Source organism: Zea mays, chromosome 10, assembly GCF_902167145.1.
Source record: "Zea mays cultivar B73 chromosome 10, Zm-B73-REFERENCE-NAM-5.0, whole genome shotgun sequence".
NCBI lineage: Eukaryota > Viridiplantae > Streptophyta > Magnoliopsida > Poales > Poaceae > Zea > Zea mays.
In genome coordinates this window covers 141,410,543-141,434,676 of record NC_050105.1, presented here as the reverse complement: position 1 = coordinate 141,434,676, position 24,134 = coordinate 141,410,543, and the positions used below count along the sequence as shown (strand labels likewise).

The following is a 24,134-nucleotide window of genomic DNA, read 5'->3' as shown; positions in this document are numbered from 1 at the left end:
GTTTTGAATACTCCCCCTAAGTGCAGTACCTCATGCATATTTCAAGAACCAATAATTGCATGAAAGTAAGAATTTAAGTGCTAAAAGCTTAAAACTAAGACTTGTCAAGTTTGACCCGAGTTAAGCTTTTTCACTCGCTTTATTGGCGGTTATCTCAACTAGGTTAGACAAGCCCTAGATGCAATACAAGGAATTTAAATATGCAATGCAAGTGACAACACCATTTGACATTTCACATAAAATTTCTGAGATCAAGGATATTTAGTTCATTCCTCAACATGCAAAAGCGGGTCTTATCAAGTGGCTTAGTGAAAATATCCGCTAATTGATCTTCCGACCTCACTCCTTCTAAAATAATATCTCCTTTAGCAACATGATCTCTAAGGAAGTGATGACGGATATCAATGTGCTTGGTGCGAGAGTGTTGTACAGGATTATTAGCAATTTTAACAGCACTCTCATTATCACACAGCAGAGGTACCTTTTCTAGAACTACGCCATAGTCTAGAAGAGTTTGTTTCATATATAAAATCTGTGTGCAACAAGCACATGCGGCAATGTATTCCGCTTCGGCAGTTGACAAGGCAACACTATTTTGCTTTTTGGATGTCCATGACACTAGTGATCTACCAAGCAAATGGCATCCCCCAGAAGTACTTTTTCTATCAATTTTGCAACCGGCATAATCCGAATCGGAATAGCCAATTAAATCAAAAGTAGCTCCTTTGGGATACCACAGACCAACGCTTGTGGTGTGCTTGAGATACCTAAGAATTCTCTTAACAGCGCGAAGATGAGCTTTCTTAGGATTAGATTGAAATCTAGCACACATGCAGACACTAAACATAATGTCGGGCCTAGATGCGGTAAGGTATAATAAACTACCAATCATAGAACGGTAGAGAGTTTGATTAACCGGGTTACCTCCCTCATCTAAGTCGAGATGTCCATTTGTAGGCATGGGGGTCTTGATTGGTTTGCACTTCTCCATGTTGAATCTTTTCAACAAGTCTTTGGTATACTTCTCTTGAGAGAGAAAGTTACCATCTTTCATTTGCTTGACTTGGAAGCCGAGGAAGTATGTTAGCTCACCAATCATTGACATCTCGAACTCCTTCGACATCAACTCACCAAATTCCTTGCAATGATAGTCATTTGTCGAGCCAAAGATTATATCATCAACATATACTTGACAAATGAAAATATCACCGTTATGTTTCTTTGTGAAGAGAGTTGTGTCGACGGTCCCGATTTTGAAGCCCTTTTCGATGAGGAAGTCGCGAAGACGCTCATACCAAGCCCTTGGAGCTTGCTTTAGCCCATATAGCGCCTTGGACAACCTGTAAGCATGGTTAGGATATCTAGGGTCTTCAAATCCAGGCGGTTGCTCAACATATACAAGTTCATTTATGAAGCCATTTAAAAATGCACTTTTTACATCCATTTGATAGAGTTTTATATCATAGCATGATGCATATGCAAGTAGGATACGGATGGCTTCCAGTCGAGCAACCGGTGCAAAGGTCTCTCCAAAATCTAAGCCTTCAACTTGAGAGAATCCCTTTGCGACAAGTCTTGCCTTGTTTCTTACGATCACACCTTGATCATCTTGTTTGTTTCTGAACACCCACTTTGTTCCAATGATTCTTGCATCTTGTGGGGGCTTCTCCAGGGTCCAAACTTCGTTACGGGTGAAGTTGTTAAGTTCTTCATGCATGGCATTCACCCAGTCCGGATCCTGTAGCGCCTCATCTATACAAGTAGGCTCAACACAAGAAACAAAAGAGTGATGTTCAATAAAATTAGCATGTTTATGTGATCGAGTAATAACCCCTTGTGAAGGACTCCCGATGATTTGGTTTTGAGGATGAGCTTGAAGTAGTGATGAGTTTCTCCTGTCAACCACTTGGGAAGAAGATCCTGGAGCATCAACATCTTCGGCTTGTACCCTTGCTTGTTCATGAGAGACAAATGTATCTTCATTTGCATGCCTCTCATCTTTTTCATCATCTTGTGGTACATTTGATGAAAAAGGCCTGTCAATGATTTGTACCTCTTCTTCATCTTCTTTTGGTTTGATAGCTCCAATAGGCATGTTCTTCATTGCTTCCCTAAGTGGCTCATCACCTACATCATCAAGATTTTCAAGTGCTCCTTGGGAGCCATTAGTCTCATCAAATTCCACATCATATGTTTCTTCTACCATGCCAGTGGCATGGTTGAATACTCGATATGCTTTGGACTTTAATGAATAACCCAAAAAAAAACCAATATCACAACGTCTTTGAAACTTCCCTAGATGATGGCGTTTTTTGTAGATGTAGCATTTGCACCCAAACACCCGGAAGAAAGAGACGTCTGGCTTTTTCCCATTTAACAGTTCATAAGGAGTCTTCGCAAGTAGCCGGTGAGGAAATAGCCTGTTTGATGCATAGCAAGCAGTGTTGACAGCTTCAGCCCAAAACCTCTCCGGTGTGTTATACTCATCAATCATTGTTCTTGCAAGAGTGATCAAGGTCCTATTTTTCCTTTCAACAACTCCATTTTGTTGAGGTGTGTATGTGGCAGATACTTCATGTTTGATCCCAATTTCATCACAGTACTCATGAATGTTGGTGTTGTCAAATTCTTTGCCATTGTCACTTCTGATCTTCTTAATCTTGCAATCAAATTCATTTTGTGCTTTCTTGGCAAACTTCTTGAATATAGATGCAACTTCAGATTTGTCATGGAGAAAGAACACCCAAGTGTATCTTGAGAAGTCATCAACAATCACTAGACAGTAGAGGTTGCCACCGGCACTTACATAATTTGTAGGTCCAAATAAATCCATATGTAGTAGTTCCAGTGGCCTTGATGTTGACATGAAAGCTTTAGTGGGATGTGTATTAGCAACCTGCTTTCCAGCTTGACATGCACTGCATGGCTTGTCCTTTTCAAATACCACATCCTTTAATCCTCTAACCATATCTTTCTTTAATACCTTCTTGAGTGTGCTCATCCCAACATGTGCAAGCCTCCTATGCCAAAGCCATCCAAGAGAAGCTTTGGTGAAGAGGCAAGTTCTTAAGTCTGCATCTTCTGAAGTGAAATCCACTAAGTAGAGGTTGTTGTATCTAAATCCCTTGAATACCATTGATTCATCATCCATTTTTGTTACAATAACCTCTGATGGAGTGAATAAGCATTAAAGTCCAAGATCACAGAGTTGTCCCACTGATAATAAATTGAAGCTCAAAGGTGCAACTAAGAGAACATTTGATATTGATAAGTCATTTGAGATTGCCACCTTGCCAAGTCCTTGTACTTTTCCTTTTGAGTTGTCTCCAAATGTGATTTTATCTTGACCATCAATATTCTCATCTAATGAGGTGAACATCCGTGGGTTGCCTGTCATATGTTGTGTGCATCCACTGTCAATAACCCAATGGCTCCCACCGGTCTTGTAGTTCACCTACATTCACAGACAATTCAAACTTGAGTTTTGAGAGCCCTATATTGCATAGGACCAGTGACTCTCTCAATTAAGGACTTTGCCACCCAGATTTGTCTAGGTCTACTCTTATTTGGTGGACCTAGGAATGTAACCTTAATCTTTCCATTTGCAACCTTTCTTAGAACATAGTGAGCATTGAAAGCAAATGGTCTTGAGTGCTTAGGCAAGGGAGTTGGTGGTTTAGCTTTGCAGTTGTGGGCAAAATGACCTTCATTTCCACACTCAAAGCATTTGATAGGCTTGTGAGTCTGCTTTGGCTTGTATTGAGTGATAGCTTTCTTTTGCACAAAAGCATTGTATCCAATACCACTCTTGTTATTTTTCATAACAGTGTTCATAAGCAGCTCATTTTGGAGGTATTGACCCTTGTTGAACTTTTGCACACTTGTTGCAAGATGTTCATTTTCACTTTTTAGTTTCTTGACCTCATTCTTAAGCCTTTGATTATCCACTGCCAACTCATTGTTGAAATCATTGTTCTCAATAGCAACTTTTCCTCTAGTAGTTGCATCAGTCAAATAATTCTTCAATTTTTGGTTGTCTAAAGTCAGGACTTCAACTTTTTCAGTCAATTCAGCATGTAGACTAGTTTGCTCTTCTTGAATCAAATCATCACATGAGGTTGCTACATCAAGCTTAACAACGGGGTTAATAGCCTCATGTGTTTTGCAAGATAAAAGTTCATTTTCAACAAGAAGATTGTCATGATCAAATTTAATTTGAGTATAGTCTTCCTTGATCTTAACTAGTCTATTTTGCAACTCCCTATTAGCTTCATTTAGTTTGTCATACTTCTCCTTAGCATCTTTTAGGGAGTTTGTGAGCTCATTTATGGTTGATGACATAGTTTTATTTTCTTCTTTTATTTCATCACTAGCCTTTATAACTATGTCATACTTGGCATTTAAAGATTCATTTTCATTTTTCAACCTATCACATTTAGCTTTTGACTTTCTAATGATTTGAGTATATTCTTTAAGTAAGTCAGCTAACTCATCATATGAAGGTGAAGCAAATTCTTCATCACTATCACTATCACTATCATCATCAATATTAATATCATTTTGTACCTTTCGTTCACCCCTAGCCATGAGGCATAGGTGAGAAGTGGATGATGGCGATGGTGGTGGTGAAGAGAAGTCCCCGGCGATGGCCGCAACTTTTTCATTATCCTCTTCTTCACTTGAAGAAGATCCACTTGATGATTCGATGTCGGTGAGCCAATCGCCAACAATATAGGCCTTTCCATTCTTCTTCTTGTGGAACCTCTTTTGCTTCCCATCCTTCCTCTTGAAAAATTTCTTTTCCTTCTTTTCATCATTGCTGTCATCTTCCTTCTTGCCCTTAAACTTGTTCTTCTTGGGCTTGTTGCATTGATGAGCAAGATGACCAAGCTCACCACAGTTGTAGCAGTCCATCTCAGAAATGGGCTTTCTTTTGTTGGAAAAGAACTTCTTCTTTCTTGAATCAAATTTTATGCCTTCTCTATTTAGCTTCTTCAACATCTTGGTGGTCTTCCTTACCATCAAGGCAATGTTTGCATCAAGGTCATCATCACTTGAGGATTCTTCCTCAACTTGCATTTTCGTTTTTCCCTTTCTTTCATGATTTGCTTTGAGAGCCAAATCCTTTCTTTTGGAAGATGATTCTTCTTTGTCGTTGATGTGCATGTACATTTCATGGGCATTGATCTTTCCCAAAATTTGTGTAGGTGTGGTAACCGAAAGATCCATTTGATGTAGCACAGTGACAATGTGTCCATATTTGTCTATTGGGAGGACACTGAGAATCTTCCTCACAACATCAGGTTGTGAGATTTGAGTAAGCCCCAATCCATTGACTTCCTCTACAAGAATATTAAGTCGTGAGTACATAGCGTTTGCATTTTCATTAGCAAGCATTTCAAAAGAATTTAACTTTCGCATAGCTATGTGATATCTTTCCTCACGTTCACTTCTAGTTCCTTCGTGTAGAGCACAAATGTCCATCCACAAATCATGAGCATTTTTATGATTCCGAACTCTATTGAACACATCTTTGCAAAGGCCTCTAAAAAGGGTGTTTTTGGCCTTCGCATTCCATTTCTCATAATTGAACTCATCACCTACAAGATTTGTGGGATCTCTAGGTTGGGGAAACCCTTGTGTGGCGGCTTTATAGACACCAATGTCTATAGCCTCTAAGTATGCTTCCATACGAATTTTCCAATAAGGAAAATCGTCACCATCAAAAACGGGAGGAGGTCCATCCCCGCCGGACATCGTAACTCTAGCGGTTAAGCTAATCTATGAGCAACAAGGCTTTGATACCAATTGAAAGGATCACGATGCCCAAGAGGGGGGGTGAATTGGGCTTTTCTAAAAATCAACACTAATTAAAACCTAAGCAAGAGCTAAACAAGAGCCCAACTTCACCCCAACAACTAGCACTAAGAAAATAATACTAGAAATGTAACAAGGCTAAGACAATGCTTCAAATACTTGCTAAACAAATACACAAAGTAAATAGCTTGAATTAAGTGCGGAATGTAAAGCAAAGTTTAGAAGACTCCTCCAATTTTTCCCGAGGTATCGAAGAGTCGGCACTCTCCACTAGTCCTCGTTGGAGCACCCGCGCAAGGGTATCGCTCCCCCTTGGTCCTCGCAAGAACCAAGTGCTCACTACGAGATGATCCTTTGCCACTCCGGCGCGGTGGATCCCTCGAGACCGCTTACAAACTTGAGTCGGGTCACCAACAAGATCTTCACGGTGATCACCGAGCTCCCAACGCCACCAAGCCGTCTAGGTGATGCCGATCACCAAGAGTAACAAGCCATAGACTTTCGCTTGACCAAGAGAAGCCTAATGCAAGTGGTGTGTGCTCTAGGTGGCTCTCACTAGCGCTAATGAGGAACAAGCGCGGATTATGATTCTCTAATCTCCTCACTAGGCTTTTGGTGCTTGCAATACTCTACCAAGGTGCTGGAATAAATGTGGAGTGCAAGACATTGAATATGGTGGGTGGAAGGGGTATAAATAGCCCTCACCCACCAACTAGCCGTTACAGGAAACTTGCTGCGCGATGGCGCACCGGACAGTCCGGTGCGCCACCGGTGCGCCAACGGTGCGCCACCGGTGCGCCAACGGTGCGCCACCGGTGCGCCAACGGTGCGCCACCGGTGCGCCAACGGTCACTTCCAACGGCTAGTTCTGACAGCTAGCCGTTGGACTAATGGCGCACCGGACAGTGAACAGTCCACTGTCCGGTGCACACCGGACAGTCCGGTGCGATGTCCGGTGTGCCACTAAAATTCATTTCCGAAGGCAGCGCTCTCGGGTTTCTGCGACTGCGAAGGCTCTGCTGAGGACCAGCCTGGTCCCACCTGGCAGAGGGTGCACCGGACAGTCCGGTGCACACCGGACAGTCCGGTGCCCCAAAGCCAGAAACCCTAAGTCTTGTTTTTTAGCTGATTTTCAAATCGGTTTTCGTTCTAACTTGTGTGTGAGTTCTAGAGTGACACCTAGCACTGTATATGAGTGTGATTGTGCACCAACACTACACTAGAACTCTCTTGGTCAAACTACTCATCGACAACCCCTCTTTATAGTACGGCTAAAAGAGAATAAAAGACCTAACTAAATCGCGAGTGTCCACATCTCCTTGACACTCGGACTCCGTAGACCTTCACCTTTTGTTCCGTCTTTTTAGCCGTCGCTTCGAGTTCTTATTTCCGGGATTGTTTTCACCGTTGGAGTACTTCTACCTGTCATGCGACCTAACTTACCATTTGTCTCTGCAAAACACACGTTAGTCACATATAATATTACGTTGTCATTAATCACTAAAACCAACCAGGGGCCTAGATGCTTTCAGCAATGATGGCGCTCCACAAGCTCTATGACGACGGCGGCCCCTAGCTCTCTTATGGAAGCAGGACGACGTCAGCAGGGACTCGACCGCTCCAACAGCTGTCCCTCCGCCAGGCTCCGCCGCACCTCCGACAGCCACGACATCACGCCAGCAGGGTGCCCAGATCTCTCCGGCTGCCACATTGGCATGTACCTAGGGCGCTAGCTCTCCCTCCGCTAGACACGTAGCACTCTGCTACACCCCCCATTGTACACCTGGATCCTCTCCTTACGACTATAAAAGGGAGGACCAGGGCCTTCTTAGAGAAGGTTGGCCGCGCGGGACCGAGGACGGGACAGGCGCTCTCTTGGGGCCGCTCGCTTCCCTCACCCGCGTGGACGCTTGTAACCCCCCTACTGCAAGCACACCTGACCTGGGCGCGGGACGAACACGATGGCCGCGGGACTTCCACCTCTCTCACGCTCGACTCCGGCCACCTCGCCTCTCCCCCCTTCGCGCTCGCCCACGCGCTCGACCCATCTGGGCTGGGGCACGCAGCACACTCACTCGTCGGCTTAGGGACCCCCCTGTCTCGAAACGCCGACAATAATCTTCACCGTCAAAGGTTGGCGGTTTGCCTAATGGAACGGAAAGTAATGGAGTATGTCTAGAAGTGCGAGGGTAGTGTAAGGGGATCTTACTAAACTTCTTGCGCTCATGGCGCTTAGAAGTTATGGAGGGCGCTTCGGAGCCGGAGGTAGATGGCGATGAGGTGTCGGTCTCGTAGTAGACCACCTTCCTCATCTTCTTTTTCTTGTCCCCACTCCGATGCGACTTGTGGGAGGAGGCTTTCTTCTCCTTCCCTTTCTTTTTGTTGCGGGACTCTTCCGATGAAGCCTTCCCGTGGCTTGTAGCGGGCTTGTCGCCGGTCTCCATCTCCTTCTTGGCGTGTTCTCCCGACATCATTTCGAGCGGTTAGGCTCTAATGAAGCACCGGGCTCTGATACCAATTGAAAGTCGCCTAGAGGGGGGTGAATAGGGCGAAACTGAAATTTACAAAGTCAAACACAACTACAAGCCGGGTTAGTGTTAGAAATATAATTAAGTCCGCGAGAGAGGGTGTAAAACAAATCGCAAGCAAATAAGGAGTGTGACACGTGGATTTGTTTTACCGAGGTTCGGTTCTTGCAAACCTACTCCCCGTTGAGGTGGTCACAAAGACCGGGTCTCTTTCAACCCTTTCCCTCTCTCAAACGGTCCCTCGACCGAGTGAGCTTCTTCTTCTCAATCAAACGGGAACAAAACTTCCCCGCAAGGGCCACCACACAATTGGTGCCTCTTGCCTTGGTTACAATTGAGTTGATCGCAAGAAAGAATCAAAGAAGAAAGCAATCCAAGCGCAAGAGCTCAAAAGAACACAAACAAATCTCTCTCACTAATCACTAAGGCGTTGTGTGGAATTTGGAGAGGATTTGATCACTTGGGTGTGTCTAGAATTGAATGCTAGAGCTCTTGTAAGTAGTTGAAGTGGGAAAACTTGGATGACTTGAATGTGGGGTGGTTGGGGTATTTATAGCCCCAACCACCAAACTAGCCGTTTGGTGGGGCTGTCTGTCGCATGGTGCACCGGACAGTCCGATGCACACCGGACAGTGTCCGGTGCGCCAGCCACGTCACCAGGCCGTTGGGTTCCGACCGTTGGAGCTCTGACTGCTGGGCCCGCCTGGATGTCCGGTGGCACACCGGACATGCACTGTAGATTGTTCGGTGCGCCACTTCGCGCGTGCCTGACTTCTGCGTGCTCTGGCGCGCATTTAATGCTTCTGCAGGTGACCGTTGGCGCGAAGTAGTCGTTGCTCCACTGGCTCACCGGACAGTCCGGTGTACACCGGACATGTCCGGTGAATTATAGCGGAGCGAATTCCCGAAGCTGGCGAGTTCCAGAGTCGCTCTCCTCTGGGGCACCGGACACTGTCCGGTGTACACCGGACAGTCTGGTGAATTATAGCGGAGCGCCTCTGGATTTTCCCGAAGGTGAGGAGTTCCAGCGTGAAGTCCCCTGGTGCACCGGACACTGTCCGGTGGTACACCGGACAGTCCGGTGCGCCAGACCAGGGCACACTTCGGTTATCCCTTTGCTCTCTTTGTTGAACCCAATTCTTGGTCTTTTTATTGGCTAAGTGTGAACCTTTGGCACCTGTATATCTTATAGACTAGAGCAAACTAGTTAGTCCAAAGATTTGTGTTGGGCAATTCAACCACCAAAATTAATTAGGGAAAAGGTGTAAGCCTAATTCCCTTTCAATAGGAAGCTCCAACGGTTTTGAATATTTGGTGGACCATCTGTTGCATGCGCCGCCACAATTTTTAGACGCAAAACACCTGACAGAGTCATGCCGACGAACAAGTTCTGAGCGGTGCCGTCGCCTGAATCAATTCATTCAGTACGTCTCCCCGTTCAATACCAATCTACATCCGTACTATCCATCTGCCAAATCCAAAATTGCAAAAGCTTCGTCGTTCGCAAATTTTGGCTGAAGCACATGTGTCGTTTCATGGTACAATCTCACGTGATGCAAAAACTTGGCACATATGAGATTATGGAAAGGATTCACATTATGTTCTGTTCAATTTTATCCGAAATGTCTATTGCAAATTCATGTGATGGGTTCAAATAGATTGTTGTCATCACAATTACTTGATGAATCATCATCTGATGACGAGGAGGATTTCATACTTTCTGCCGTGCAAATCATTCATACTGTTTCACAAGTTCGTACAAAGCCAGGAGGCTCTATTCCAGGCCGTGCATATATTTATCGAGATAGAGAAGCGGGACACGCGAGATTGTACCAAGATTACCTGGCTGACATTCCTACTTATGGCCCAAACTTGTTTCGGTGGAGGTAACAATTTATTTAATTTGTATGGTTAGTTTGTGTGTACTTTGTCTTATAGATGCCTTATTATATTTCATTGCAACAGGTTTAGGATGCATCGATCCCTGTTTATTCGCATAATGAATGTTGTTGAACAACATGATGATTACTTTGAGCAAAAAAGAAACGCAACTCAACAACAAGGTTTAAGTTGTTTGCAGAAGGTTAATGCAGTATTTCGTATGCTAACTTATGGAGTGGCAGCAGATGCTACGGATGAATATGTACGTATTGGAGAAAGTACTGCGCTGGAAAGTCTAAGAAGGTTCGTTAAAGTTGTAATTGACGTTTTTGGTGAGGAGTATTTAAGAGCACCCAATGAAAGCGATATACATCGATTACTTGCACTTGGCGATGAAAGAGGATTTCCTGGTATGCCGGGTTCACTTGATTGCATGCATTGGAGGTGGAAGAATTGTCCATCATCTTTACAAGGTCAATTTTCGGGCCATCATCACACGCCTACTATAATTTTAGAAGCAGTTGCTTCGCAAGATTTATGGATTTGGCATGCTTTTTTTGGATTACCTGGCTCTCTCAATGACATCAATGTTCTTCATCGATCTCCCCTGTTCGCAAAATTATCAAATGGAGAAAGTCCACAAGTGAATTATAGAATAAATAACCATGACTATTCAATGGGATACTACCTTGCAGATGGCATATACCCTTCTTGGGCAACATTGGTTAAGACCATACCAGAACCACGGGGCAATAAAAGGATCTACTATGCCAAGGCACAAGAAGTGGCACAGAAGGATGTAGAACGAGCCTTTGGGGTCCTTCAATCTCGTTTGCCATTGTTCGGGGTCCAGCTCGTTTATGGGACGAGGCGACACTAAGCAACATAATGATAACATGTATAATTATGCACAACATGATTATTAGAGATGAGGGAAGAGTCGATCCGGATGAACGTTTTGAGCACGAAGGAGAAAATGTGGAGCCCTCCCATGAGATGACAACAAATTTTGATGAATTTCTTAAGAATCACAAGAAAATTAGGAACCAAGAAACACATTATCAACTTCGAGAAGATCTAGTTGAGCACTTGTGGCAACACCACCCAGATTTATATCCTTAAGTTCATTTGTTAAAGTTGTTTTCTATTTGTATCGTGCAGGGATAACAACATTTGTATCATGAGATGTAGCATCAACATTTGTTGGACTTGATTTCTTTGATGTCTTCTATTTTTTGTTGCTATTTTTCACTGCTACTAATTGTTGCAGCTTATCATTCCATTTTGGTTGATTTCTCAATAACATCCACCAATGTCTAAACTGAAAGGACTTGTTCTGGGGATCTTGAGATTTAAAAAGCTTCTCGGCCTGCTCCACCTGAAAGAGAACAATAAACTCAGTCAACAACAATTTTATAATTGACAAATTACATCTACTTTGTATGATGTCGTACCCTATCATGAATTGTCATCCCACTTTGATTTCTAGTTTGAATATTGTTGATACATCCACAAAATTTGCTCACTGCATCTTGGATAGAACTCCAACGATGCAACAATGATCCCTCACTACGTTCTGCAAAATGTCCTCGGTTATCCTCATAGAATAAGTAGACCCTTCTCCAAAATGTGCCTCTAGTTTGATTTGTCCCTTGAGTAGGATCTGTACTAACATTCAACCAAGCGGTAACAAGAAGTCTATCTTCATCGCCAGTAAAGTTTTTACCCTTTTGCTTTAGGTTTGGCTTCGATGACTTGTTGATATCCTTTATTGGGGCAGTGGATTGCAAGTCAACTGGTGTTTCAGAAACATCTTCTAAATTTTCAAAAGCTCCATTGACAAGATTGGTAAAGTAACAACCATCCCCTTCCATACCTGTAAAGAGTAAAACATATGTAAAACACATGTTACTAGATACATAAAAACTAAGTCCATGGGTCTGTCTCTACTATGAAGACAAGCAGAAGTAGATAGCAGCAATGTCTTCACTCTTCAGTAAAGTTCAGCTGCTTTCGACATTCTATTTGTAGTGTTATCTTGTTGGAGCAACACAATGTAGTAGTAGACACAAATGGAAATCATCATATATTGGCACATGATGTCCTTCGGTGACTCAAATTACATGAACAAGAATACATACGTACACATGAATAGAATTGTAGAGGTACAAGTGCTACTTTCACTAGAATAAACAGAATGGAGATTCAATGAAACCACCATTGGGATTAAAACAGATTTGTTTAAAATCATCCCGGGGATGCCACATCAATTCCATTATCATGTATATGGGTTCCAGAAACACGATGAACACTATATATGACCGTTCTGTTTTAAGAGTATGATCCCCACACCTTTTGGATGATTTGCAAAATACACGAGTCACCAACAAATGGAGAAAAACTATGGCAACCAAATCGGAGTTATATAGGGGAACCAGACTGACATAAAAAAAATAAAGTGAACAATAGAGTATCTACAAAATCTCAGTGCTTTTTGGGGGAGGGCAGTCGCCAGGGACGATGGCCTAGCGGTGGAGCAGCAAATCCCAGCCAAGGGGAGCTAAGCGGATGGGGGCAGGCGGAGGCGGAGGCGTCGAGGAATGGAAGGCGATGCACCGGCAGCGAGGGTGGGACCAGGTCACAGGGACGTGAGAACGGCAGCTTACCGAAGGAGCAGTAATCCTTGCCGACGGGAGCTAGGCGGTGGTGTCCAGGAGGAATCCAGACGGACGGAGGCTAGACGGATGTGTTAGGGAAGGGAAGCCCTAGGCCAGGCAACAATGACGAGATCCTGGGGCGACGGAAACTGGACGGGACAGAGAAAAAATGGTGCGAGTGGGTTGTGGCGGCGAGGCCAACGCGCCAGAATAAGGTGATGAAACAAAAAAAATGGCGCGACTGGCCTTTTCGGGAGTGGGAAACTAGTTGCTACATGTAGAGACTAAATTGATTGTGATAGCAACTTAGTAAATTTACCAAGTTGATTTCAGGAGCTATTGGAGAGGGGATTTCATAAAAACTCTCCAAATTTTTTATTTAGGGAATATTTTAGGTAACTACTGGAGTGGTTCTAACGAAGTGTAGCAATTACTAAGCAATAAGTACCACTCAGTAGAAAAGGGAGGGCGACGGATGAGGGTAGCGTGCTATAGCTATCACACAGCGGCAACAGGCAGGTGTAGGCACACCGCTCCTCCTCGCTGTTCTACGCCCACCCGCACAAGCAATCGTCGCATCGCCACCACCACCACCGAGAAGCAGCCGCCTCGCGCCCCAGATCTCGCCGGCAGGGGTCGCACGCCCTAGCATGCGCGAGTAAGTACATGAGGGCGGCGCCCTTCAGTGCCGACGGGAAAGGGGCGGGGACCATAGAGGCGCTGCTTTGGCCGAACGGGAAGGGCGGCGGCGGAGGGGACCTGCTGTTGGAGCCGACGTCGGTGCTGGACTGTAGACGGAGCCCGAGCCCGCGGTACTCGTCATCGACGCTGTCTTCGTCCCTGGGTGGCGCCGCGGGAGACTCCTCTTCCGGCGTGGCGGCGGTTTCGGAGAACAGCGCCGCCGCCGCCGCCGAAGCCACCAAATGGGCGGCGCCAGGCGAGCACCGCGGCGGCGGCGAAGGAGGCGGAGGCGGAGGAAGCAGGAAGGAGTGGTCCGGCGGTGAGCTGCCGCCCATACCGGGGACCCTGGACATCGGATTCGGCGCGGAGGAGGGCTGGGATGCCATGCTCGGCGACGCCGCGGCGGTGGTCGGGCAGGACCAGACATTCCTCAACTGGATCATGACCGCGCCGGGCGACATGGAACCGCCGGCGCTGGCGCTCCTCGGTAATGCCGCCGGCTTCGAGTTCCCGGCCTCGGACCCGATCGGGTTCTCCCTGCAGCATCACCCCACCGGCGGCGGCACCTCGGTTGGGGCGCTGGCCTCCGACCTATCGTCCCCCAGCGCGAGGTCGCTCACCAGCAGCAGCGGCAGCAGCAGTAAGGCCACTTCCACTTTCGGCCTCCTACGAACCGAGGCAGTTTTTCAGCCGCCGCCGCCGGCCACGACCATGCCTTTCCACGACGGTGCCGACATAAAGCCCGCTCACCTTGGAGTCCCGTCGGCAAGTCTACTCCTCAATCAACACCAAGCGTTGTCAGCAGCCTCCTTCATGCCGCTCCCCTCCTTCCCTGACCATCAGCACCAGCCACATCTCCCGCCCCCGCCGAAGCGCCACCACTCTATGCCCGAAAACCTGTTCCTCCTCCAAAACCAACTCCAGCCGCCGCCGCCGCCGCCGCAGGGTCTACGATTCCCACCACTGCATACCACCGCGCCCTTCCAGCTCCAACCATCGCTGCAACCACCGCGAGGTTCGATGAAAACAACCCCGGCGGCGCAGCAACATCAACAGCTTCTGGATGAGCTTGCGGCGGCGGCAAAAGCGGCTGAGGTCGGCAACTCCATCGGCGGGCGCGAGATATTGGCGCGGCTCAATCAGCAGCTTCCCCCTATCGGGAAGCCTTTCCTCCGCTCCGCTTCCTACCTCAAGGAGGCCCTCCTCCTCGCGCTCACCGACGGCCACCAAGGCTCCACTCACCTATCCTCCCCTCTCGACGTCGCCCTCAAGCTCGGTGCATACAAGTCCTTCTCCGACCTCTCGCCTGTGCTCCAGTTCGCCAATTTCACGGCCACTCAGGCGCTCCTCGACGAGATCGCCTCAACAACTTCATCTTGTATCCACATTATTGATTTCGACCTTGGTGTTGGCGGCCAGTGGGCTTCCTTCTTGCAGGAGTTTGCACACCGCCGTGGAACTGGGAACGCCCCCCTGCCAATGTTGAAGCTCACAGCCTTCGTCTCAAGTGCTTCCCACCATCCCCTTGAGCTGCATCTTACTCGGGAGAACCTCACGCAATTTGCTGTGGACCTTGGCATTCCATTTGAGTTCACTGACATCAATCTTGATGCGTTTGATCCGGCAGAATTCATTGCTCCTAGCCCCAATGAGGTTGTGGCTGTTTGCATCCCTGTTGGTTGCTCTGCACGCACGCCACCGCTCCCTATGTTGCTTCAGTTGGTGAAACAGCTTGCGCCTAAGATTGCTGTGGCTATTGACCATGGCAGTGACCGGGGTGACCTCCCATTTTCACAGCACTTCATGAACTGCTTCCAGTCTTGTATGTTCCTTCTCGACTCACTTGATGCTGCTGGCACTAACGCGGATGCTGCCAGTAAGATTGAGAGGTTTCTGATTCAACCGAGAGTAGAGGATGCAGTACTTGGCCGGCGGAAAGCTGAAAACGCAATGGCTTGGCGGGCAGTGTTTACATCGGCCGGGTTTGCTCCGGTACCGCTCAGCAACCTCGCAGAAGCACAAGCTGACTGCCTGTTGAAGCGCGTGCAGGTCCGAGGATTCCATGTGGAGAAGTGTGGAATGGGTCTAGCACTCTACTGGCAGAGCGGCGAGCTCGTGTCTGTCTCGGCATGGCGGTGCTGATCATACGGACCCCATCCATCAACCATCATGACACCTACACCAATTTGCAGGCATGTTTAACCCTGGTAATGTGCATTTTGTCTTGCAATTTCAAACATCGTGAAGAAAACTATTGTATTTGTTGTTACACGCCTCTGATTGCTTTGCTGATGTTGGAGTACCGCCTCTCTAAAATGTAACATGTTGGTCTAGGGTCTCATAACTCTGTTCTTGCTCTCTTCTTGGTTAGCCAGAGGATAATTTGGCAAATCTGTGGCAATGATGTTGTTATTTTACTAGGTAATTCAGATGAAAACTGACATGGACTGAAATGGTTGGGTATATTAACTTTCTTGGCCTCATATTCCAAGATTGATGTATAGATTTCTAAAGCGTGGATCATGGATCATGTTGTTGTTGTTGCATGACTGACCACATGGGCACAGCCTCATATTCTAATGCGCTGGAATTTGGATTGAGGCATCTGGTGGTCAGATGAGGTGTCTTCAGTTTAAATTGCTGCTACCTGTCGAGTTAGATTTTATTTACATGCCATTATCAGAATTAAAGAGGATTTGTGTGTGCTAGAGGAAAAGCTTTTGGCTGTGGCGCATTCTGAATTCTTGGCACCTAATACATTCCTAGCCCTGCACCTTTTGATATATATATTTCCTATATCCACAAAAAAATGCGATTATAGGATTTGTGTCAGCCAAACTAAGTAAAAAATAACCAAATTTATAGGAGATAGTATTAGCATTATCTCCAAATAAAGAGTTATATTGGCTTTCCTATTGCTTGAGTCTATTTGTGGATGGGAGAGTCATGGTTGTGTAGTTGGCCCTAACTTCGGAACTGTTTTCATTATCTAAAAAAATATTGTATATCTAATCTGACAGTACTTATTTTGTAGCATAAACATTAGTAATATTTTATATAAATTTAGTCAAAGTTGAAACCGTTTTGGACCGAATTTATAGTAAGTGTTAGTATATTTTGTCTCGATAAATTTATTATAAAAATATATTGTATGACTAATGTAATAGTACTTATTTTGTATCATAAATATTTGTGACTTTTATATCAATTTAGTTAAAGTTTAAACTGATGGACTCTTGGAACTTGGAAGAACGAGAATTGTTTTTTTAAGGAGGGGGTACCAACCTAGATGATTTTGGAACGAATGCCATATGACAGGCGAACCTTTCTATTTCTGTGAAAGAAACAAGAGTATGCCAGATTGTATTGGCTTATTTTGCTAAATATCTGAGTCGGTATGGAACATTAGGGGTTCCCAAGCCATGCTGTTCTTTTTCCATGGTAAGCTAATTGTGAATATAGCATGACGAATCGAGATGCGATTTTGTTGTGAGCCATAAACAGCGTATATGGCTCGAAAGACTTAATAGACAAGCTTGCTAGAGCTAGGCGCTGAAGTGTTTTCTATTTGTACTGGAAAACAACAACAAATTTTAGGTGGTGTCGTGATGATGCGACACTACATTACCCTACGATAAAGAATCGATCAGGATGCGACATTACAATACCTTACAACGAAACTAAACAAGCTCTAAGAGTATCAGTGGAAATCAGAGGGGCAGATCAAGAGAATTGGTCAGAATGTGACACTACATTACTCTGCGACGATACTAAGAGTAACAGAGATCTAGAGGATCAGTTGAGATGCAACCAGATTTCGTAGGTTCTCAAGGTCTTGTTGTGTTGTTGTGTTACTAGTTAGATGCACGTGCGTTGCAACAGGTCAATAGTATATAAAGTATTCAACAAAATATTAGTGTTCTTAAGGTTGTTTGTCTTTATGTTCAATGGTATATCAAGAGGAGAAGCATGAAAGAGAGAGTAAAATAGGGACAGATTATAGAGAAGAGCAAATTACATGAGATATTCTTATATGAAGAGCAAATCTTAACAAGCTATCTCTAGGTAAATCTTAACATCATATCATCACTGCCAACAGTTGTTTCAGTTTCAATCAGCACATGCACGAGCACTAACAATTTGATCACCTTCAGATATGAGACGACATATGCACACAACCACTCATCAATTATTTATAGTAACTATCATCTTTCTTTGGCACGCTTTATGGTATTATATAATATAGTACAGTGTGGCAGCCTACTTATACATTCTCATATCAGCATCCTTGTCTCCCCAATACTTGAGAAGTACAGGTCAAACTCGACCACGCATCTGCCCTGCAAAGAAGATTAGGATAGTCCTCTGTGCAATTGTCTTCCTCCAATATCTCTTAGAGGTCTTCTTGGTGATCTAAGAAATGTTTCCGGAAGGGAAACATCTTTTCCACGGATAAAAATTCAAACAGAGAGATCTGCATTGCAGAGAGCTTTAATAGTGTTCTTCCGCAATTCATCGTGCAATTCAATTCATCATGCAATTTTGTGGTGTAAGTCCACTGAAAGAAGATATAATGTCAAGTACATAAATTATTTTTCAAATTAAATCTATGTTTCTCCTTGATAGTTGATCAAACATTTTCTAAAAAAGATGATAAAAACCAGTAAAAAAGGTATTGATTAAAAATCCATAATTTACATGATGGTCATTCAAGGAAGAAATATACCCAGTCATGGCAAGCAACGAAGAAATGATTAGCTCCTTTTGTCCAAATCCAATATGGGTACTTGGCCGAGATAATGTCAATGTAGTTTTTAACGTAGACAGTGGCTCAACTGTATTTGAGCCAGAAACATAAAGGTTATGCTCCAGTTGACGAGAGCTATATGGAAGATAGAATAAATGTGCTCTATTTGGATCTCTCACAACAAAATTCTGATTTGTCTCCATCAATTTCATAAACGATCCCTCAGACACATAGAACCTTTCAACTCTGGGGAATGGAAAATAGGTTTGTTCTCCATCATGATATATGAAAACCTGAAGAAGTCTCTCCATCAGTTCATATCTGCTGGAAGCATGAGTCAAACAAATTTAATAAACCAACCACTAAAATGAAACAACCAATTCACAATCGAGTCCAGCACATTACAACAGTGTGATAAGTTAGAAAACACAACGTGTCATATTAGGAACATAAGTTATCATTGCAGCTTCCTTTTTATTAAGGATTGCTCACATGCTACTGATCATCAAATATACAGTTGGTTGGCATTATTGTACATCAAAAAAGGCAATGCCATAAGTAAAGAAGTTATTCCAATAAGTGATCATGATGTCGGCCAAAATTAGTTCTGTTTTTCGAAGAAGTTATTCCAATAGGTGATCAAAATTAGTTCTCTATCTTTAATGATTAAGAAATAAACAGCAGAGAATAAAAATATTTAGACCTCAAATTAAAGTAGGTAGAGTGAATTATCAAGTCCAACAATGATAGTTTCAAATTAGTGAACTTACCATCACACAATTCAAGTACCAAGAATCCAAGATTTATTCAAAAAATTCAGTTAACCTGTTAGAGATGTGCCCTGCATTATATAACCCCTGGAGTGCCGCACTCTGCGCAAGGAGCCTACCAGCTATTGTGAAGTTGAGCAGGTCATTTTTGCTAGTCCCACAATGCAGAATCTTTCAAGTCATCAAACTCTACAAAATCAAATGAGCACAAACCATCAATGTGGTACCAAGCATAAGCACAACATGCAACAAGCAAATAGGAATCCAAAAAAGAACAAATAAAAGAGAAAATCAAAGGATCTGGGCGTTTGGCAATACGGAGCGGGGTGATCACCAAAAGAGGTGTTTGCTTGTACTGAACTTAGTGCACTCCTACCTTAATGAATGGGTGAAAGGGAATTAGGCTTACACCTATTTTCTAATTAATTTTGGTGGTTGAATTGCCCAACACAAATAATTGGACTAACTAGTTTGCTCTAGTCTATAAGTTATACAGGTGCCAAAGGTTCACACTTAGCCAATAAAAAGACCAAGAATTGGGTTCAACAAAAGAGCAAAGGGACAACCGAAGTGTGCCCTGGTCTGGCGCACCGGACTGTCCGGTGTGCCACCGGACAGTGTCCGGTGCACCAGGGGACTTCACGCTGAACTCCTCACCTTCGGGAAAATCCAGAGGCACTCCGCTATAATTCACCGGACTGTCCGGTGCTCCAAGGAAGAGCGTCTCAGGAACTCGCCAGCTTCGGGAATTCGCTCCGCTATAATTCACCGGACATGTCCGGTGTGCACCGGACACTGTCCGGTGAGCCAGCGGAGCAACGGCTACTTCGCGCCAATGGTCACCTGCAGAGGCATTAAATGTGCGCCAGAGCGCGCAGAAGTCAGGCACGCGCGAAGTGGCGCACCGGACACTCTACAGTGCATGTCCGGTGCGCCACCGGACATCCAGGCGGGCCCAGCAGTCAGAGCTCCAACGGTCGGAACCCAACGGCCTGGTGACGTGGCTGGCGCACCGGACACTGTCCGGTGCACCATGCGACAAACAGCCTCCACGAAACGGCTAGTTTGGTGGTTGGGGCTATAAATACCCCCAACCACCCACCATTCATTGCATCCAAGTTTTCCACTTCTCAACCACTTACAAGAGCTAGGCATTCAATACAAGACACACCCAAGTGATCAAATCCTCTCCAATTCCACACAAGGCTTTAGTGATTAGCGAGAGAGATTTGTCGTGTTCTTTTGAGCTCTTGCGCTTGGATTGCTTCTTTCTTTCTCACTTGTTCTTGTGATCAAAACTCCATTGTAAACGAGGCAAGAGACACCAATTGTGTGGTGGTCCTTGCGGGGAAGTTTTGTTCCCGGTTTGATTTGAGAAAAGAAGCTCACTCGGTCCGAGGGACCATTTGAAAGAGGGAAAGGGTTGAAAGAGACTCGGTCTTTGTGACCACCTCAACGGAGAGTAGGTTTGCAAGAACCGAACCTCGGTAAAACAAATCCGCGTGTCACACTCTTCATTCGCTTGCGATTTGTTTTTGCACCCTCTTTCTCGGACTCGTTATTATTCCTAACGCTAACCCAGCTTGTAGTTGTGTTAATATTTGTAAATTTCAGTTTCGCCCTATTCACCCCCCTCTAGGCGACTTTCAATTGGTATCAGAACCCGGTGCTTCATTAGAGCCTAACCGCTTGAAGTGATGTCGGGAGATCACGCCAAGAAGGAGATGGAGACCGGCGATAAGCCCACTACAAGCCACGGGTCGACTTCATCGGAAGAGTCCCGCAACAAGAGGAAGGAGAAGAAGAACTCCTCCAACAAAGGGAAGGGGAAGGAGAAGAAATCCTCTTCCCACAAGTCGCATCGGAGAGGCGACAAACACAAGAGGATGAGGAAAGTGGTCTACTACGAGACCGACTCTTCATCACCATAGACCTCCGACTCCGATGCGCCGTCCGTTACTTCTAAGCGCCAAGAGCGCAAGAAGTATAGTAAGATTCCTCTACGCTATCCCCATGTTTCAAAACGTACTCCTTTGCTCTCCGTTCCATTAGGCAAACCACCGGTTTTTGACGGTGAAGATTATAATATGTGGAGTGACAAAATGAGGCATCATCTAACCTCACTCCACACAAGCATATGGAATGTTGTTGAGTTTGGTGTACAGGTACCATCCGTAGGGGATGAAGACTATGACTCGGACGAGGTGGCCCAAATTCACCACTTTAACTCCCAAACCACTACTATACTCCTCGCCTCTCTAAGTCGAGAGGAGTATAATAAGGTGCAAGGGTTAAAAAGTGCGAAGGAAATTTGGGACGTACTCAAGACCGCGCACGAAGGAGACGAGGTGACAAAGATCACCAAGCGGGAGACGATCGAGGGGGAGCTCGGTCGCTTCATGCTTCACCAAGGGGAGGATCCACAAGCTATGTACAACCGCTTGAAGACCTTGGTGAACCAAGTGCGCAACCTCGGGAGCGAAAAATGGGATGATCATGAGATGGTCAAGGTCATTCTTAGATCCCTCGTATTTCTTAATCCTACACAAGTTCAATTAATTCGAGATGATCCTAGATATAAGCTAATGTCTCCCGAGGAAGTTATAGAAAAATTTGTGAGCTTTGAGCTAATGATTAAAGGCTCAAAGAAAATCATCGAGCAAGGCACCTCCTCCACGCCCGAAGCACAACCGGTCGCATTCAAGGCGATGGAGGAGAAGAAGGAGGAGTCTACATCAAGTAGACAACCCATCGACGCTTCCAAGCTCGACAACGAGGAAATGACGCTCATCATCAAGAGTTTCCGCCAAATCCTCAAGCAAAGGAGGGGGAAGGATTACAAGCCCCGCTCTAAGAAGGTTTGCTACAAATGTGGTAAGCCCGGTCACTTTATTGCCAAATGTCCTATTTCTAGTGACAGTGACAGGGGCGACGACAAGAAGGGGAGAAGAAAGGAGAAGAAGAGATATCACAAGAAGAAGGGCGGCGATGCCCATGTGTGCCGCGAGTGGGACTCTGACGAGAGCTCCACCGACTCCTCCTCCGACGAGGACGCCGCCAACATCGCCGTCACCAAAGGACTTCTCTTTCCCAACGTCGGCCACAAGTGCCTCATGGCCAAGGACGGCAAAAAGAAGAAGGTAAAATCAAGATCCTCCACTAAATATGAAACCTCTAGTGATGAGGATGATGCTAGCAATAGGATAACTTGCGCATTCTTTTTGCCAACCTAAACGTGCAACAAAAAGAAAAGTTAAATGAATTGATTAGTGTTATTCATGAGAAGGATGATCTCTTGGACTCTCAAGAGGACTTCCTTATTAAAGAAAATAAGAAGCATGTTAAGGTTAAAAATGCATACGCTCTAGAAGTAGAAAAATGTGAAAAACTATCTAGTGAGCTAAGCACATGCCATGAGAGTATTGACAACCTTAGAAATCAGAATGCTAATTTGTTGGCTAAGGTTGATTCTAATGTTTCAACTCCCAATCTTAGAGATGATAATGTTGATTTACATGCTAAGATTAAAGAATTGAGTGATTCTCTTGCTAGCCTTAGAATTGAAAATGAAAAATTGCTTGCTAAGGCTAAAGATTTTGATGTTTGCAATATTGCTATTTCTAACCTTAGAAGTGAAAATGATATATTACATGCTAAGGTTGTAGAATTAAAATCTTGCAAACCCTCTACATCTACCGTTGAGCATGTGTCTATTTGTACTAGATGTAGAGATGTTGATATTGATGCTATTCATGATCATATGACTTTAATTAAACAACAAAATGATCATATAGCAAAATTAAATGCTAAAATTGTCGAGCATAACTTAGAGAATGAAAAGTTTAAATTTGCTAGAAGTATGCTCTATAGTGGGAGACGCCCTGGCATCAAGGATGGCATTGGCTTCCAAAGGGGAGACAATGTCAAACTTAGTGCCCCTCCTAAGAAATTGTCTAACTTTGTTAAGGGCAAGGCTCCCATGCCTCAGGATAACGAGGGCTACATTTTGTACCCTATCGGCTATCCTGAGAGCAAAATTAGGAGAATTCATTCTAGGAAGTCTCACTCTGGCCCTAACCATGCTTTTATGTATAAGGGTGAGACATCTAGCTCTAGGCAACCAACCCGTGCTAAGTTGCCTAAAAAGAAAACTCCTAGTGCATCAAATGATCATAGCATTTCATTTAAAACTTTTGATGCATCTTATGTGCTTACTAACAAATCCGGCAAGGTAGTTGCCAAGTTTGTTGGGGGCAAACACAAGGGCTCCAAGACTTGTGTTTGGGTACCCAAAGTTCTTGTGTCTAATGCCAAAGGACCCAAAACCGTTCGGGTACCTAAAGTCAAGAACTAAACTTGTTTTGTAGGTTTATGCATCCGGGGGCTCAAGTTGGATCATCGATAGCGGGTGCACAAACCACATGACGGGGGAGAAGAAGATGTTCTCCTCCTACGAAAAAACCAAGATCCCCAACGAGCTATCACATTCGGGGATGGAAACCAAGGTTTGGTCAAAGGTTTGGGTAAAATAGCTATATCTCCTGACCATTCCATTTCCAATGTTTTTCTTGTTGATTCATTAGATTACAATTTGCTTTCCGTATCCCAACTATGTCAAATGGGCTACAACTGTCTATTTACTGATGTAGGTGTCACTGTCTTTAGAAGAAGTGATGATTCAATATCATTTAAGGGAGTGTTAGAGGGTCAGCTATACTTGGTAGATTTTGATAGAGCTGAACTCGACACTTGCTTAATTGCTAAGACCAACATGGGTTGGCTCTCGCACCGCCGACTAGCCCATGTTGGAATGAAGAATCTTCACAAGCTTCTAAAAGGTGAACACATTTTAGGACTAACAAATGTTCATTTTGAGAAAGACAGAGTTTGTAGCGCATGCCAAGTAGGGAAGCAAGTTGGTGTTCATCATCCACACAAGAACATCATGACGACTGACAGGCCACTGGAGCTCCTACACATGGATTTATTCGCCCCGATCGCTTACATAAGCATCGGCGGGAGTAAGTACTGTCTAGTTATTGTGGATGATTAT

General features: G+C 44.7%; 2 protein-coding genes across 2 annotated transcripts; both read left to right on the top strand.

Moving 5' to 3' along the window:
- Positions 1 to 10,344: 10,344 nt before the first annotated feature.
- LOC111590275 (uncharacterized) lies at positions 10,345 to 11,381 on the top strand. Its single transcript, XM_023301197.2, has one exon. It carries the CDS (start codon positions 10,345 to 10,347, stop codon positions 11,104 to 11,106), a length of 762 nt encoding a protein of 253 aa, XP_023156965.1. The 3' UTR covers positions 11,107 to 11,381.
- Positions 11,382 to 13,407: 2,026 nt separating this feature from the next.
- On the top strand, positions 13,408 to 16,074 carry LOC100381701 (uncharacterized). The gene has a single exon (NM_001174511.1). It carries the CDS (start codon positions 13,550 to 13,552, stop codon positions 15,704 to 15,706), a length of 2,157 nt encoding a protein of 718 aa, NP_001167982.1. The 5' UTR covers positions 13,408 to 13,549; the 3' UTR covers positions 15,707 to 16,074.
- The last annotated feature ends 8,060 nt before the right edge of the window (positions 16,075 to 24,134 follow it).